We start from the raw sequence: 18,668 nt of genomic DNA on the forward strand, positions 1-18,668 counted from the left end.
GATGGTGATGATGATGATGATGATGGCAATGATTGTGGTGATGATGATGATGGTGATGATGGCCCTGATGGTGATGATGATAATGGTGGTGATTATGATGGTGATGATGGTGGTGATTATGATAATGATGGTGATGATGATGATGGCAATGATCTTGGTGATGGTGATGATGGTGATTATGATAATGGTGATGATGATGATGGCCCTGATGGTGATGATGATGGTGATGATGGTGATGATGATGATGGCCCTGATGGTGATGATGATTGTGGTGATAATAATGATGGTGATGATGATGGTGGTGATGATGATGGTGATGATGATGATGGTGGTGATGATGGTGATGATGATGATGATGGTGGTGATGATGGTGATGGTGATGATGGTGGTGGTGATGATGGTGGTGATGATGGTGACGATGATGGTGATGATGATGGTGATGATGATGGTGGTGATGATGATGGTGATGATGATGATGGTGATGATGATGGTGATGATGGCCCTGTTGATGATGATGGTGATGATGGTGATGATGGTGGTGATGATGATGATGGTGATGATGATGATGGTGGTGATGATGATAATGATGATGGTGGTGATGATGATAGTGATGATGTTGATGATGATTGATGATGATTGATGATGATGGTGATGGTGATTTTGGTGATGGTGATGATGGTGATGGTGATGATGGTGATGATGATGATGGTGATGATGATGGTGATGATGATAATGATGATGGTGGTGATGATGATGATGATGATGATGGTGATGATGATGGCAATGATCGTGGTGATGGTGATGATGATGGTGATGATGGTGATGATGATTGTGGTGATCATGGTGGTGATGATGATAATGGTGATGATGATAATGGTGATGATGATTGTGGTGATGATTGTGGTGATAATGGTGGTGATGATGATAATGGTGGTGATGATGATGATGGTGATGATGATGATGGTGATGATGGTGAAGATGATTGTGGTAATCATGGTGGTGATGATGGTGATGATGGTGATGATGATGATGGTGATGATGATGGTGATGATGATAATGGTGATGATGGTGATGATGATAGTGATGATGGTGGTGATGATGATAATGATGATTGTGGTGATCATGGTGGTGATGATGGTGATGATGATGGTGATGATGATGGTGATGATGATGGTGGTGATGTAGGAGAATGGCACACACGGCTCGGGGCTGAAGTGGACGAGGTTTGCGCGCTCCGTGCCGATGAGCACCTACCTCGTCTGCTTCGCCGTGCACCAGTTCATCTTCGTGGAGCGCATCTCGTCCCGCGGCGTGCCGGTGAGACACGGAGGCACATGCAGAGAGACACGGAGGTACATGCAGAGAGACACGGGGCCACATGCAGAGAGAAACGGAGACACGCATAGAGAGACTCGGACACACGCGTGGAGAGACACGGGGACACGTGGAGAGACACGGGGACACTTGGAGAGACACGGGGACACGAGGAGAGACACGGGGACACGTGGAGAGAGACACGGGGACACGTGGAGAGACACGGGGACACGTGGAGAGACACGGGGACACACGTGGAGAGAGACACGGGGACACGTGGAGAGACACGGGGACATGCGCAGAGAGATACGGGGACACACGCGGAGAGACACGGGGACACGTGGAGAGACACGGGGACACACGTGGAGAGACACGGAGACACATGTGGAGAGATACGGGGACACGCAGAGAGACACGGGGACATGCGCAGAGAGACACGGGGACACACGCGGAGAGACACGGGGACACACGCAGAGAGACACGGGGACACACACAGAGAGACACGGGGACACGTGGAGAGACACGGGGATACACGCAGAGAGACACGGGGACACGCTCACACGCGTGAGTTGATGATTACCTTGCCATGTCTCCCCAAGGGGCTAATTTCAGTCGGGTTCATGGAGGTTCAAGTGGCCCTCGACAGCGGCCATGCAGGGCGGGGACGCCGCTTTGAAGTGGACCCATTTGGACTCGCGATTGCGTGCGTGTGTGTACGCACGTGTGTGTGTGTGTACGCGCGTGTGTGTGTGTACGCGCGTGTGTGTGTGTGTGTGTGTACGCGCGTGTGTGTGTGTACGCGCGTGTGTGTGTGTACGCGCGTATGTGTGTGTGTACGCGCGTGTGTGTGTGTGTACGCGCATGTGTGTGTGTACGCGGTGCCGGACGGGCAACACTGTCGTGGGCAGTGCTGTGGGGGGAGGGCCATTGGCCTCTCCCCTCATGGCGTCTGTGACCACCACAGTGGCTAAACGGGGGCTCTGGACGGGTGCGAGGGGCTGGTAACCCCTCCACCTTCAATTAATTACCACTAAACTACGATATAAACAAAAACCTATAACAAATAAGCTTGTGCCGGAGGCCGAGCTGGCCTGCAGGAAGCCCAGTAGCTGTTTTGATGCTCGCCGCAAGCGATCTTAGCCATGAGCGGGAATCGAACTCGGGTCGCCGGAGTACGTGGTGCATACGCAACCAACCATTGCGCCACCGCTCCCCATAGTATATACACACACATGCGCGCACAAAATAAGCAAAAATATCTCCCACGTGCAGTCCCACACCCAAACAAGAGGAAGTGGGAGCGACTATTTTTTTTGGGGGGGGGGGGCCATGCTGACACTTGGTTAATTTGTTATTTATTTTATCTTACCAGGTAAGGCCCCGCTGAGCCTTGCAGCACTTTTTTGTAGAAGCGACCTGGGCATCACCAATGACAGCTCAACGAAGTGGGATTATCACGTGGACATTCATAGCAGTAGCCAAATAGTACTGCTATTAAAAAATATACACGTAACAGCCGTCGTGGTTGGGATCGAACCCACGACCTTCTGTATACCATGCGAGGTAGTTAACATCTCGCCACCATGGTCACCACCCCTCCCCCCTCCCCTCCCCCCCCTCCCCCCCCCCCTCCTCCGTGCCCCCCCCCCAGCTCCGCGTGTACGTTCAGCCGGAGCAGAAGGTGACGGCCGAGTTTGCTGCGAACGCGACCCACGTGATCTTCGACTACTTTGAGAGCTACTTCGGCATGAACTACTCGCTACCCAAGCTGGGTGCGGTGACGCACGGCCACTCAGCCAGCTGGCCGGTCAGCGAGCGAGGCCATTAGCGAGTGAACCAATCAGGGTGTGAGTCTATTCGTGGGTGAGCCAATCGGCGAGTGAGCCAGTCAGTCAGGGAGCGGGCTAATCAGTGAGCCGGCTAGTCAGCCGGCCAAATAGCGGGCCAATCGGTGAGCGAGCCAAACATTGAGCGAGCCAATCGGTGAGCGAGCCAATCGGTGAGCGAGCCAATCGGTGAGCGAGCCATTGAGTAAGCGAGCCAATCGGTGAGTAAGCCTACAAGTGAGTGGACGCGTGTGTGTATGTGTATATATGTGTGTATATGTGTGAGCGGGAGTCAAGGTTTATAGCGCATTACGCTAACCACTGCACCACCACTCCACACACACACACAACAAAGATCCCCGTATAGCCTCAATAGACTTTTGAGGCAAGTGGTGTTAGCGAGCACTTGCACACACCCACGTGTACACACACAGACATGTGTACTCACCCCCACGCATATCGACACTCTCACGTACACACACGTGTACTCACCTCCCCACATGCACACACGTGTACCCACCACACTCCCACATACACACACGTGTACCCATACTCCCACGTATACACACGTGTACTCACCCCTCCCCCCCCCCCATGCGTACTCACCTCCCCACGTGTACTCAGACCAGATCGCGATCCCGGATTTTGGGACGGGCGCGATGGAGAACTGGGGGCTGATCACGTACCGCGAGACCAACCTCCTGTACGACCCCAGCGAGTCGTCCTCCTTCAACCAGCAGCGCGTGGCCGCCGTCGTGGCACACGAACTCACCCACCAGGTGGGGGGCGCCCCCTCACCACCACCACACCACCACTACCACACCACCACCTCCACCACCACACCACCACCACCACACCACCACCACTACCCCACCACCACTACCCCACCACCACCACACCACCACCACCACCCCTCCACGACCACCACCGCCCCACCACCACCGCCACTCCACCATCATCACCCCACCACCACCACCCCTCAACCACCACAGCCCCACTACCACCACCTGTTAACCACCGTCCCTCCACCACCACCACCACCACCACCGACCCTCCACCACCACCACAACCCCACCACTCAAGGCCCCCCCCTTGGGTGACTCGAGGCCCCCCCCGTGGGGGACTGAAAGGACCCCCCCCCCCGTGGTGTCTCCGTGTTGAGGATGGAACTTGGTGGTCCCTCTGTCCCAGCGCTGACGGCAGCGCAGCAGCAGAGCGACCACGGCTCCCGCTGGACCCCCCCGTCAACGCCGCTGCCTGCCCTCCTGCCCCGTGCCCACCTTCCCCCTGCCCCCTGCCCACCTGCCCCGTGCCCCCTACCCAGCTGCCCCGTGCCCACCTGCCCCCTGCTCCATGCCTCCCCACCCTGTGCCTGGCTGCCCGTGCCCCCTGCTTTGTGCCTGCCCGCTCCCTACCTGCCTGCCCCCTGGCTACCTGCCCCGTGCCCCCCTGCCCCGTGCCCCCTACTCAGCTGCCCCCTTCCTGCCAGCCCCGTACCTGTACGCCCCATGACCGGCTGCCCCGTGCCCCCTGTCCCAGTGGTTCGGCAACATCGTGACGATGGCGTGGTGGGACGACCTGTGGCTCAACGAGGGATTCGCCAGCTACTTCGAGTTCCTGGGGGTGCAGAGCTTCCTGCCAGAGTGGAGGATGGTGCGGTGACTCTCATTCTCACACTCTCTCACTCACACTCTCTCTCACTCTCACACTCTCTCTCACTCTCACACTCTCTCTCTCATTCTCTCACTCACTCTCACACTCACTCACTCTCACACTCACTCACACACTCTCTCACTCTCTCACACATTCACTCACTCTCACAGTCACTCTCTCTCATTCTCACTCACCCTCTCACTCTCTCACTCTCACTCACTCTCTCACACATTTACTCACACACTCACTCACTCTCACACTCTCACAGTCACCCTCACAATCTCACTCTCACACTCACTCACACACTCACTCACTCTCACACTCTCACTCACACTGACTCACTCTCACTCACTCACTCTCACACTCTCACTCACTCTCATTCACTCACACTGACTCACTCACTCTCACACTCACTCTCTCACTCACTCTCAGACTCACTCTCACACTCACTCACTCACTCTCACACTCACACTGACTCACTCACTCACACACTCTCACTCTCACACTCACTCGCACACTCTCTCACTCTCATTCTCACACTCACTCACTCCCACTCACTCACTCTCACTCACTCACACACTCTCACACTCTCACTCTCACACTCTCACACTGACTCACTCACTCTCACACTCTCACTCACTCACTCTCACTCACTCACTCTCTCACACACTCACACACTCTCACACTCACTCTCACACTCACTCTCTCACACACTCTCACACTCACTCTTTCACACTCACTCAGACTGACTCACACTCTCATCCTCTCACACACTCACTCTCTCACTCTCTCACACACTCACCCACACTCACTCTCACACTCTCTCACACACCAGAGGCGTAGCTAGGGGGGGGGCAGGGGGGTACATATGTCCCTGGGCGCCAAGGTAAAGGGGCGCCAAAATGAGGCTTACAACGTTACATTATAACTTTCTCAGGTCATAAGATTTGTGGATGTGGATTTTCAAACTAAAAAAGAAACTATCAAATAATCATTTTTAGGTTATATCGAGATACATGCAAAAGATGCAGCAAGCCTTAGAACGAGTCATCGTCGAGAGACTGAAATCTGACAACATATCTCTAGCCGACTGTCGGGCACAATGTTATGACAATGCTGCTGTGATGACTGGGCATATATCCGGCCTTCAACAACGAATATGTGACAAAAATCACAGAGCATTGTTTGTCAACTGTGACAACCACAGCTTAAACTTAGCAGGAGTACTCTCAGCTAAACAGGATCCACTTGTCGTCACATTTTTTGGAACAGTTGAAAGTATATATTTGTTTTTCTCTTGTTCAACAATTCGTTGGGTAGAGTTAAAAACAAGCTGTGCCCATCACAGTTAAGCGGGAGTCTGAAACACGCTGGAGTGCACGATCAGAAGCTGTTAAAGCTATCTATGAAGGACTGGATGAACTAGTAGGGCTGCTAGACAAATGATCGGAAGACGTAACTATGACGCCTGAAAACAGAAGTGATGCAGAACAGTTACAGGCATGCGTATTAAATTTTAACTTCAAAGTTTTATTACATTTCTGGAATGTCATTCTTGGAAAAATGTATCGTGTTCAGAAGCACTTACAGGATCCTACTATGAATTTCAAGGAAGCAGCAACTGATCTTGAATCTTTGGAGCATGAATTTGTCAAGCTTCGTGATGATTTGAGCCAAGTTGCTGTAGAAAACGCCAAAACAAGATGCACAGCCTGGGGGATCGATGTGGACAGAAGAATTAGGCGACGTCGGAAGATGCCAAGAGAACTGGCAAGAGATGCAGGACTTTCAGCAGAAGAAGAAATTGTGTGCGTTATGAAGAGCGTATTTTATCGACTTCAACGGGAGATGTTAACACGGTTTATACGACTAAAAGACCTGAACACAAAATTTAGATTTCTGCAGAGACGTCAAAACTCTTCTATCCGACACAGATGTCGATGCAATTCGTCGAAATTGCACAGATTTTGGAAATTTCTATGACACCGTCATCAATGGCCACGAACTTTTCACAGAAATTGGAGATTGCAAAATGCTGCTCAGTAACCGGAATGAAGTTCTACCAGAAACTCCTTTGGATCTTCTTGGTTTTATTGTGTTTTATGGAGACGACATTTCCGAATTTGCGAATTTCACTGCCAATGTTATTAACAATAGCAGTTTCAATTGCAAACTTATTTTGTCGTATTTGCGTGCTTCAATGGGACAAGATCGTCTCAGCGATCTTGCTCTTCTTAGCGTTGAAAGAGAAACATTGGAAAAAACTGATTTTGATTACGTGATTGACCAGTTTGCGACAGTGAAATCAAGAAAAAATAATCTTTTGTAGACTATGTCAACCAGTCTACAACAGTGACTGAGTGAGCCATGTAATATAATTTCTATAAATTTGCTTCTTTAAATACAATGTTTCATTAAAATGTTAATTGTTATTCCTTATTCGATGTAATAGGAAAATGTGATTAAACGGGGGTGGGGGGGGGGGCGCCAATTTTATAGTTCGTCCCCGGGCGCAAAATATCCTAGCTACGCCTCTGTCACACACTCACCCACACTCACTCTCACACTCACACTCACTCTCTCACTCCCTCACACTCTCACTTACTTTCACACTTACCCTCTCACGCTCACTCAGACTGACTTACTCTCACTCTCACACTCTCTCACACTCATTTCTTCAGAGCTGCTTTTTGTGTTTAGTTTGTTGTCCTTCCTCTGCACCTCCTACGCACGGCGCGAAAGAAGTTCGACCGACACCATGCAACGTCACCCGCCTCCTCCCCCCCCTCCGCGCCCACAGATAGACTACATCATGATCGACGACGTGATGCCGGTGATGGGTGATGACGCCCTCACCTCGTCGCACGCCATCATCGTGAACGTCACCACGCCCAGCGAGATCACCGCCGTCTTCGACTCCATCTCCTACAGCAAGGTACCCCCCCCCTTCCTCCCTGTCGAGCCACCCACCCCCACTGACACCCCCCACCCCACCCTCCCACCTCCCACCCCCCACCCTACCCTCCACCCCCCACCCACACCCCCCTCACCCACCCCTACCCCCACCCCCCACGACCGCCCACTACTCCCCTCCACCCCCACCTCTGCCCCCACCCCACCCTCCACCCCCCACCCACACTACCCACCCCCCATCCCACCGCCACCCCCAGCCCGTGGGGAGGGATGGAGGAGGATGGAGGGAAGATGAGGAGGGAGGGGGAAGGGATGGAGGGGGTGGAGGAGGAGGAGGCAGCTGGTAACCTGGATTCGAAACCAGGATCTCCGTTGTGCCGGCTGCTGCTGTTGCCAATGATGCTCACGACAATGCTGCTGCAGCTAATGATATTGATGATGATACTACGAAGGATGCTGATGATGCTGCTGCTGATTATGCTGATGATGATGCTGCTGATGATGCTGCTAATGATGATGATGATAATCAGGCTTCTGCTGCTAATTTTGTTGATCATGCTGATGCTGATGATGCTGCTGCTGATGATGCTGATGATGATGCTGATGATGCTGCTGATGATGACGATGCTGCTGATGATGATGATGCTGCTGATGATGCTGATGATGCTGGTACAGGGCGCGTCGCTGCTGCGGATGCTGTCAGACTGGATCGGGCAAGACACGTTCCAGCGAGGATGCCAGGTGCCTAACACACGGACTGGCCCGCACGCAGATCCACTCAGACTTAAAAGCAAGAGCCGAGGAATCGTCACAACGAAGCGCGCGGAAACTCGTGTCGGCCTTCGTAGGTGCTGCTCGCCAACAGCACTTGCCCCCAACAGTCCGGTAATGCTACACGGGGGATCTTTGTCTTTGTGTGTCGTCATGTCGGCCGTGGTGCAGAACTACCTGAGACGTTTCCACTTCACGAACGCAAAGACCGACGACTTCTGGGAGGCAATGGCTCAGGTGATGGCTCCACCTGTGCTGCTGCTGATGATGCTACTGATGCTACTGATGATGATGCTGCTGCTGCTGATGATGCTACTGATGATGCTGCTGCTGCTGATGATGCTACTGATGATGCTGATGCTGTTTATAATGACGATTAACGTGATGCTGATGATGCTGATGCTACTGATGATGATGCTGCTGATGATGTAGGAGAGCGGTGAGTTCGTGAAGGAGGTGACTGATGATGATGTTGCTAATGCTGCTGAAGATGGTGCTACGGTTGATGATGCCGATGGTGGTGGTGATGATGATGATGGTGGTGGTGGTGGTGATGATGATGATGGTGGTGGTGGTGGTGATGATGATGGTGGTGGTGATGATGATGGTGGTGGTGGTGGTGATGATGATGGTGGTGGTGATGATGATGATGATGGTGGTGGTGGTGGTGATGATGATGGTGGTGGTGGTGGTGATGATGATGATGGTGGTGCTGGTGATGGTGGTGGTGATGGTGATGCTGATGTCGCTGAAGATGCTGCTGCTACGGTTGATGATGCAGATGATGGTGGTGGTGATGATGGTGATGTTGGTGGTGGTGGTGATGGTGATGATGGTGGTGGTGGTGGTGATGGTGGTGATGATGCCGATGATGGGTGGTGATGGTGATGATGATGGTGGTGATGATGGGGATGATGGTGGTGGTGATGGTAGTGATAATGGTGATGGTGGTGATGATGCCGATGATGGTGATGATGGTGACGACGGCGGTGTAGGAGAGCGGCGAGCCCGTGAAGGAGGTGATGGACACGTGGACCAGGCAGATGGGGCTGCCCCTCATCTCGCTGCGGGGGGATGGCGGTGGTGCCGCGGCATTCTCCGTCGAGCAGCGGCGCTTCCTCCTCGACCCCAACGCCGACCCCCAGCTGCCCGCGTCGCCCTTCCGGTGAGCGAAATCGCAGTGGCGGCGGCGATGGTCATAATGATGGTGTGGCAGTGCGGTTGTGATGGCAGTGATGGTGTGCCAATGGTGGCGATGGTGGCATTGATCGTGATTATGGGGATGGTGGTGATGGTGATGATGGGAGTGGAAGTGATGGCGATGGGGGTTATGGTGCTAATGAGGTCCGGCAAAAACAACCTCCTACCTCCCCATGGTGCCGGGGGGCAACGCTATGGTGGGCAGTGCCGTGGGGGGAGGGCAAATTTAGATTGGCCTTTCCCCTCATGGCATCTGTGACCACCACAGCGGCAAAATGGGGGCTCTGGACGGGTGCGAGGTGCTGGTAACCCCTCCACCTTCAATTAATTACCACAAAACCACGACGGTGGAGTGATGTGGTACAGGAGGATGTGGAGCTGAGTGGACTTGCCGATGACTGGTACCAGCGGTGTCAAAATCGGCCTCTGTGGAGGAGGCTCGTGAAGGACGCTACTGGGCAGTTGGAGGCAGTCGCCCTCCAACAACAATGGAGGGTGGAGGAGCGACGCTCACAACAACGAGCGGAGCGCCGGGTGGCTAAAGCACAGAAAGTTGGCACAGTAGGGGGCACAGGTGGTGCATCAGCCAGTCATCTCGGTCATCTCAGTCAGTCGATCCGTGGCACCTGCTGGGTCTGCCCCGTGACCTCCTGGCAGCGGGCTTTCAACACTTCACGTGGCCTCAAGGTGTACATAACCTGGCACAAGCGTCGTGGTGACGTCACCGCCACTTAGTGGCGAATGTCGGTTGTTGTTGTTGTGGTGCTAATGATGTTGGTGATGTGGCAAAGGTTATGATGATGGTGGTGACTAAAACATTGCTGCACACGATGGTATTGCTGTTGCTGATGATATTGCTGCTGCTGATGATATTGCTGCTGCTGATGATATTGCTGCTGCTGATGATATTGCTGCTGCTGATGATATTGCTGCTGCTGATGATATTGCTGCTGCTGATGATATTGCTGCTGCTGATGATATTGCTGCTGCTGATGATATTGCTGCTGCTGATGATGATATTGATCACGTGGTGCAGGTACACCTGGCATGTTCCGCTGAGGTTCTACACCAACGCTAGCAACGTTCAAGACTTCCAGATGTTCAACATGACCCAGTCAGGTGACGAGCACGCTAACCACGGCGCCACCGTTCCCTCATTGACAGAGTTGCCCAGCACAGGCCACAAAGTCCTGCGACGCCAAATGCCCAGCAGCAAACAGCACGATTCCAAGTTGTGTTAGGAAGTAAGAGTGGATCTGTCACTTGAATTGAGCAGGCGGCTGGGTGGCTGGATTTGTGAGTGGGTGAGTGAGGGGGTGAATGGGTGAGTGACTCAGTGAGTGTGTAAGTGAGTGGGTGAGTGAGTGGGTGAGTGAGGGGGTGAGTGAGTGAGTGAATGGGTGAGTGACTCAGTGAGTGAGTGAGTGGGTGAGTGAGGGGGTGAATGGGTGAGTGACTGAGTGAGTGTGTAAGTGAGTGGGTGAGTGAGTGGGTGAGTGAGGGGGTGAATGGGTGAGTGTGTAAGTGAGTGACTGGGCGACTGAGTGGGTGAGTGAGTGAGTGATTTGGTGACTTATTGAATGAGTGGGCCACTGAGTGAGTGAGTGACTCATTGAGTGACTGGGCGACTGAGTGGGTGAGTAAATGGGTGACTCAGTGAGAGACTCAGTGGGTGAGTGAGTGGGTGAGTGATTTGGTGACTCATTGAGTGAGTGGTCGACTGAGTGAGTGACTGAGTGGGTGACTCAGTGAGAGACTGAGTGGGTGAGTGAGTGGGTGAGTGATTTGGTGACTCATTGAGTGAGTGGGCCTCTGAGTGAGTGGGCGACTGAGTGAGTGAGTGACTCATTGAGTGACTGGGCGACTGAGTGTGTGAGTGAATGCATGACTCAGTGAGAGATTGAGTGGGTGAGTGAGTGGGTGAGTGACTCATTGAGTGAGTGGGCGACTGAGTGGGTGACTCGGTGAGAGACTGAGTGGGTGAGTGAGTGGGTGTGTGATTTGGTGACTCATTGAGTTACTGGGCCTCTGAGTGAGTGAGTGAGTGGGCGACTGAGTGATTGATTGACTCATTGAGTGACTGGGCGACTGAGTGGGTGAGTGAGTGGGTGACTCCGTGAGAGACTGAGTGGGTGAGTGAGTGGGTGAGTGATTTGGTGACTCATTGAGTGAGTGGGCGACTGAGTGGGTAACTGAGTGGGTGACTCAGTGAGAGACTGAGTGGGTGAGTGAGTGGGTGAGTGATTTGGTGACTCATTGAGTGAGTGGGCGACTGAGTGAGTGACTCATTGACTGAGTGAGTGACTCATTGAGTGAGTGACTGTCGCCGTTCAGCGGTGTCTCTGACCCCGGACCCCACGCCCAGCTGGCTCAAGCTGAACCCCGACCACGTGGGCTTCTACCGCGTCAACTACAGCCCGCAGCTGTGGGCACTCCTCCTGCAGCAGCTGCAAGACAACCACACGGTTCGTGGGGGGAGGGGGGGGGGGCATGGGGCGGGGGGGGTGCATGGAGGGTGGGGACGGTGGGGGGGCGCAGGGCTGGGGCACTAAGGTTTGGGAAGCACGGAGGGCGGGGGTCACGTGTCACTCCACCTCGTTCCCATTGTGATGGACGCCTGCTGTTCTGTGAGACTCGCATCATCGTCATCGTCGTCGTCATCCTCATCGTCGTCACTGTTGTCATCGTCGCTATCGTCATCGTCATTTTCATCATCATTGTCATCATCATTTTCGTCAGCGTCATCATCATCGTCGTCGTCGTCATCATCATCAGCGTCGTTACAGGGCCCAGTGGGCACGGCGTCACCGCGTCGTCCACGCGCGTCGCGACTGTGCGCCCGTCTTCATGTCGGTGGTCACGATGTTGACGATGGCTCTTTTGTTCTTTGTTGATGACGGTGTTGTGTATATTGTTGTTGAGGTTTAGTTGTTTATGTTGTCGGGGCTACGTTGTTGTCGTTGTGCATGTTGTGGTTCATGTCGCTATGGTTTACATTGTTGTTGTGTTTGTTGTGGTTCATGTTGCTATGGTTTACATTGTTGTTGTTGTTTACATTGTTGTTGTGTTTGTTGTGGTTAATGTCGCTATTGTTTACATTGTTGTTGTTTATGTTGTTGTGGTTGTTGTTGTTTATGTTGTGGTTGTTGTTGTCGCCGCAGGTCTTCTCCGATGGTGACCGTGCCGGGTTCATCGACGACGCCTTCTCATTGGCCCGGTGAGTGTGTTGGGGGGTGGTGGGAGGGGCTCCAGCTGTGACGTTTCACAGTGCCAGCAGCAGCAGCAGCACGATCACGAGGGGGTATCAGAATCAGGAGGAATCCGAAGAGCTGTGAAGCTCCTTTTCACAGGTGCCCAGTAGGTTACACGCAGCGGTCACGTGGTCAACACACCGCCGTTACCACGGCCCCTGGCCCTGCTTGGCCCCCCTCGTTGGTTTTTAAAGGGGGTACGTCGTGAGGTGGGACCCCCCCCCCCCCGAGCTCATCATCGTCTCCGCCGCCCCCCCCCCCAGGGCGGGTCTGCTGCCGTACGAGACGGCGCTGAACGCGACGCTGTACGTGCGTGCCGAGGGGAGCCTGTTCCCGTGGGACCGCGTGTTGGGCGCCGTCGCTTACCTCCGCGACATGCTGGCCGACTCGCCCCTCTACCCCCTCTTCCAGGTGACAGGGAGGGAGGGCAGGTGCCTTCGCCGCTATGGTGCTGGTAGCATAGCAGCAGGGGATCTGGTGATGGGTTTTTGAGGGTGATTTGTTTTCTTGTTGGCGTCTCTGAACACAGTAACACACAATGGGACTAATGTTACACGGGAAAGCTGCGTTATAGCTTTGATTAAAAAAGGGAGCACATAAGCAAACAAACAAAAATAAAAAAAAAAGACCGACATGATGAACGAAGTAAAGTGCTGAAAGACCAAGCATCTTTCTCGTCTGATCGTTATAAAAAGGGAGGGAGGGAGGGAGGGGCGTGTGTCTGTGTGTGTGTGACTCACACACCAATCGCAACTCAAGCAGCCGCTCAGCTGGCAAGGCGTCCATCTAACGGCTCCCCCACCCAACAGCTCTCCCAAGAAGTCACCCACCACTCCCACTCACCCACTCACCCGCGATACTACCTACCAACTCACCCATTCACGCAATCAATCAGCCTCTCACCTACCGACGATGTCAACGGTGTTGACGGTTATGTCGCCGATGATGTTGACGACGATGATGTTGACGACGATGATGTTGATGATGTTCACCGCAGAAATACTGGAGGCAGCAGGTGAAGCCCATCACCGCTAAGCTGACGTGGAAGGATGAGGGAGAGCACTTGGACAAGTACATCATCAGCATCATTATCAGCAACATCATCATCATCATTAGCAGCATTGTCATCATAATCCGCAGCAGCATCATCGTTGTCATTGACGTCATAATCATCATCACCACCATCCGCATCGTTGGCGGGATCATCATCAGCATCAGGATCATTGCCATCACCATCATCATCTACACCATCACAATTGTCTGCAGCATTGTCGTCATCGTATACACACCAACGTGCGTGACAAGCGACGCTTACATGACACGTGTGTGTGACACGTGCGTGTGTGACACGTGTGTGTGACACGCGACACGTGTGTGTGACGTGTGTGTGACACGTGTATGTAACACGTGTGTGACACGTGACACGTGTGTGTGACGTGTGTGTGTGTGACGTGTGTGTGTCACGTGTGTGTGACACGTGACACCTGTGTGTGCAGGCTGCTGCGTGAGCAGGTGCTGGGCCTGGCGTGCCGCATGGGCGATGAGGAGGCCCTCAGCAACGCCACCAACCTCTTTGACGACTGGAAGGGTGGGCAGAGGTGCGTGCGTGTGTGTGTACCTGTGCGAGTGTGTACCTGTGCGTGTGCGTACCTGTGCGTGTGCGTACCTGTGCGTGTGCGTACCTTTTTGGAGGTACGGGTAGTCCTTGAAAGATCTGGGCAAAGTCCCATCAGTGAGCTCCTCCGGCAGGCAAGGCTGCATTGGCTGGGTCATGTAGCCCGCATGCCCAGCCACCGCATGCCTAAACAGCTTTTGTTCGGCCGGATCGAGGGGGCTAAACGGGCGCGGCACGGGCTGGAGAAGAGATGGAGTGACGTGGTACAGGAGGACGTGGAGCTGAGTGGACTTGCCGATGACTGGTACCAGCGGTGTCAAGATCGGCCTCAGTGGAGGAGGCTCGTGAAGGACGCTACTGGGCAGTTGGAGGCAGTCGCCCTCCAACAACAACGGAGGGCGGAGGAGCGACGCTCACAACAACGAGCGGAGCGCCGGGTGGCTAAAGCACAGCAAGTTGGTACAGTAGGGGGCACAGGTGGTGCATCAGCCAGTCATCTCGGTCATCTCGGTCAGTCGACCCGTGGCACCTGGGTCTGCCCCGTGACCTCCTGCCAGCGGGCGTTCGACACTTCACGTGGCCTCAAGGTGCACATGGCCTGGCACAAGCGTCGTGGTGACGTCACCGCCACTTAGTGGCGAATGGCGGTTGTTGTTGTTGTTGTTGTGTGCGTACCTGTGCATGTGCGTACCTGTGTGTGTGTACCTGTGTGTGTGTGTGTACATGTGCGTGTGCGTACCTGTGCGTGTGTGTGTACCTGTGCGTGTGTGTGTACCTGTGCGTGTGTGTGTACCTGTGCGCACCTGTGCGTTCCTGTGCGAGTGTGTACCTCTATGTATGTTCAACTTCTTTCACACCGTACGTAGCCAACCGTGCAAATCAGAGTTATGTGCGTGTACCTGGGCGTGTGTGTGTGTACCTGCGCGTGTGTGTGTGTACCTGGGCGTGTGTGTGTGTGTACCTGGGCGTGTGTGTGTGTACCTGCGCGTGTGTGTGTGTACCTGGGCGTGTGTGTGTGTACATGGGCGTGTGTGTGTGTGTACCTGGGCGTGTGTGTGCGTACCTGCGCGTGTGTGTGCGTACCTGGGCGTGTGTGTGCGTACCTGGGCGTGTGTGTGCGTACCTGGGCGTGTGTGTGCGTACCTGGGCGTGTGTGTGCGTACCTGGGCGTGTGTGTGCGTACCTGCGCGTGTGTGTGCGTACCTGCGCGTGTGTGTGCGTAACTGCGTGCATCCTCGTGCGCGTGCCTTGCGCGTGAACAGCATCGCGCCCAACGTGCGCCTGCTGGTGTACCGCTACGGCATGCAGCAGCGCAGCGACGACGCCTCCTGGGAGTTCATGCTGCAGAGCTACCTGAAGAGCCCCCTCGCCCAGGAGAAGGACAAGCTGCTGTACGGCCTCGCCTCCACCCACAGCGTCTCGCAGCTCGCACGGTGAGCCGGGCCGACGTGGCGTGGGTCAGCCGTGGTGAGGGTCAGCCGAGGTGAGGGTCAGCCGAGGTGAGTGTGAGCAGTGCAGTGAGCGGTAGGGGCGGAATCGAGGTTTTTGCTTTTGTTGACGAGAGGGATTCCGACAGCTCCACACGTCCATCCGCCCATCCACCCGTCCACCCGTCCACCCATCCACCTGTCTGTCCACGTGCAGGTACCTGGAGCTGCTGAAGAACGAGTCCGTGATCCGCTCGCAGGACATGTTCACCGTGCTGCGCTACATCTCGCTCAACCCCTACGGCAAAACCATGGCCTGGGACTGGACCCGGCTCAACTGGGAGTACCTGGTTGGACGGTGAGGAGTCCGTGCGTGTCTGTGTGTGTGTATATGTTTATGTAGTGTTGAGGCGAGAGATGTTATTGAGGACGAGGTAGGCAAAGGAACGGCGGGCGTGGTGTTGGCCACCCGCCCCCTCATAGGTGCTCGCTAACAGCACTTGCGCCAGCAGCCTGTTAAGGCTATACGGGGGATCTTTGTCTTTGTTATGTAGTGTATGGGGTAGTGTAGTGCTACGAACTCCGGCCATCCGAGTTCGCTTCCCGCTGATGGCCAACACCAGTGACGATTATTTGAACCGGTCCTGGGCCTCCCCTAGGCTGACTCAGCCTCAACATCGCCACTGGAGAGACAACGGCGGTGGGGCGTGATGTTGGACACTCACCCCGTCGTGTACCGTGCTACTCGCGAACAGCACTTGCCCAAACAGTATGTGTAGGTTATACGGGGGATCTTTGTCTGTGTCAAAACTATCCCCAGTATAGCCAATACGAGGCTATTGAGGCAAGTGCTTTCAAGGCCAGCACAACTAATTATCCCCACCCTCCCCCAACGCCCCACACCCCTCACCTGGCCTTTGCGGGTCACCTGTGCAGGTTTGGCATCACGGATCGCAACCTGGGTCGCCTGGTGCAGAGAATCAGCACCTCCTTCAACACCGAGCTGCAGCTGTGGCAGGTGCTCACCTGCACGCTCACTCACCTGCACGCTCACCTGGACGCTCACCTGCACGCTCACCTACACGCTCACCTGGACGCTCACCTGGACGCTCACCTGGACGCTCACCTGGACGCTCACCTGCACACTCACCTACACACTCACCTGTATGCTCACGTGTACGCTCACCTGGACGTTCACCTATCCTCGCACTCACCTGCACACTCACCTTTATATTCACCCCTATGCCCCCCCACCCGTGCCCCCGGCCACCAGATGGAGTCGTTCTTCTCGCTGTACCCGGAGGCCGGTGCTGGTGCCAGCTCGCGGCTGCAGGCGCTGGAGACGCTGCGGACGAACATCGCCTGGGTGCAGCAGCACGAGGCCAGCGTGGAGGACTGGCTGCAGGAGCACGCGTAGCGGTGGAAGGGGGTACTCGGAGGAGGACTCAATCACGGGGTGACTACGGGTGACTACGGGTGACTCACGGGGTGACTCACGGAGTGATTCAATTATGGGGATGCTCATGGTTTGACTCACTGGGTGACTTCATAATGGGGAGACTCACAGGGCGACTCAATGCAATCACTCCTCGGTTAATGTCATGGTTACGTTCTTGAAAAGTGCGACTTTGAAGTGAAACGACTTTAAGTGAAACCAGGTTCGGGGGGAGATATTTTTTTTCGCCAGACAAAGGTCAAATTAAATCATTTGAAACAATTGAATAGAGGTATGAGTTTTTACTTATTTTGAACAAACAATTTTTAAACCGTACCCACCAACGATGATTCGGGAGCTTGGTGGAATGCGGTGGATGAGTGAGTGGTGGCGTCAGAGAGTGAAAGAGGGTGGATCGTCCGGTTGCTGCTCTCTCCTCGCGGCGATGTTTTACACACCGCACCACGTACTCATTTGAGGCTGAGTCGACCTAGGGGAGGCCCAGGATCGGTTCAAATATAATCACCGCCGGTGTTGGCCGTGAGCGGGAATCAAACTCGTGTCGCCGGGTTCGTAGCACAGAACAGCGCTAACTGCTGCGCCACCACTCCCGACACCCAGCCCTCCCTCCCTCCCAGCTCTCCATCCCTGCCCTTCCTCTCCCAGCACTCCCTCCCGGCGCTCCCTCCCGGCGCTCCCTCCCGGCGCTCCCTCCCGGCGCTCCCTCCCGGCGCTCCCTCCCGGCGCTCCCTCCCGGCCCTCCCTCCCGGTGCTCCCTCCCGGCCCTCCCTCCCGGCCCTCCCTCCCGGCCCTCCCTTCCAGCGCTCCCTCCCAGTGCTCCCTGCCAGCCCTTCCTCTTCCAGCGCTCCCTCCCAGCCCTCCCTCCCAGCCCTCCCTCCCAGCGCTCCCTCCCAGCGCTTTCTCCCAGCCCTCCCTCCCAGCCCTCCCTCCCAGCGCTCCCTCCCAGCCCTCCCTCCCAGCCCTTCCTCTCCCAGCCCTCCCTCCCAACCTTCCCTCCCAGCGCTCCCTCCCAGCGCTCCCTCCCAGCCCTCCCTTCCAGCCCTTCCTCTCCCAGCCCTCCCTCCCAGCACTCCCTCCCAACGCTCCCTCCCAGCGCTCCCTCCCAGCGCTCCCTCCCAGCGCTCCCTCCCAGCGCTCCCTCCCAGCGCTCCCTCCCAGCCCTCCATCCCAGCGCTCCCTCCCACCTCCAGCAGCGGAGTCCCTCACGGCCGAGCCAATTATGGGAGGGGGTAATTATGGAAG

General features: G+C 55.1%; 1 protein-coding gene across 1 annotated transcript in view; it reads left to right on the forward strand.

Moving 5' to 3' along the window:
- ENPEP (glutamyl aminopeptidase) overlaps window positions 1-17,681 on the forward strand; it is a 28,863-nt gene extending 11,182 nt beyond the window's left edge. Inside the window, exons 6-23 of the mRNA XM_078869424.1 lie at window positions 1,186-1,317; window positions 2,966-3,086; window positions 3,765-3,919; window positions 4,680-4,793; window positions 7,594-7,728; window positions 8,382-8,447; window positions 8,649-8,714; window positions 9,473-9,642; window positions 10,714-10,796; window positions 12,012-12,142; window positions 12,839-12,894; window positions 13,192-13,339; window positions 13,926-13,999; window positions 14,425-14,526; window positions 15,806-15,976; window positions 16,188-16,328; window positions 16,907-16,988; window positions 17,244-17,681. Of these exons, the coding sequence (XP_078725550.1) occupies window positions 1,186-1,317; window positions 2,966-3,086; window positions 3,765-3,919; window positions 4,680-4,793; window positions 7,594-7,728; window positions 8,382-8,447; window positions 8,649-8,714; window positions 9,473-9,642; window positions 10,714-10,796; window positions 12,012-12,142; window positions 12,839-12,894; window positions 13,192-13,339; window positions 13,926-13,999; window positions 14,425-14,526; window positions 15,806-15,976; window positions 16,188-16,328; window positions 16,907-16,988; window positions 17,244-17,387 (2,091 nt within the window). The 3' untranslated portion in view covers window positions 17,388-17,681. The remainder of the gene's footprint in view (window positions 1-1,185; window positions 1,318-2,965; window positions 3,087-3,764; window positions 3,920-4,679; window positions 4,794-7,593; window positions 7,729-8,381; window positions 8,448-8,648; window positions 8,715-9,472; window positions 9,643-10,713; window positions 10,797-12,011; window positions 12,143-12,838; window positions 12,895-13,191; window positions 13,340-13,925; window positions 14,000-14,424; window positions 14,527-15,805; window positions 15,977-16,187; window positions 16,329-16,906; window positions 16,989-17,243) is intronic.
- Window positions 17,682-18,668: the final 987 nt, after the last annotated feature.

The sequence above is a fragment of the Lampetra fluviatilis genome, chromosome 27, assembly GCF_964198595.1.
Source record: "Lampetra fluviatilis chromosome 27, kcLamFluv1.1, whole genome shotgun sequence".
Taxonomy (NCBI): Eukaryota; Metazoa; Chordata; class Hyperoartia; order Petromyzontiformes; family Petromyzontidae; genus Lampetra; species Lampetra fluviatilis.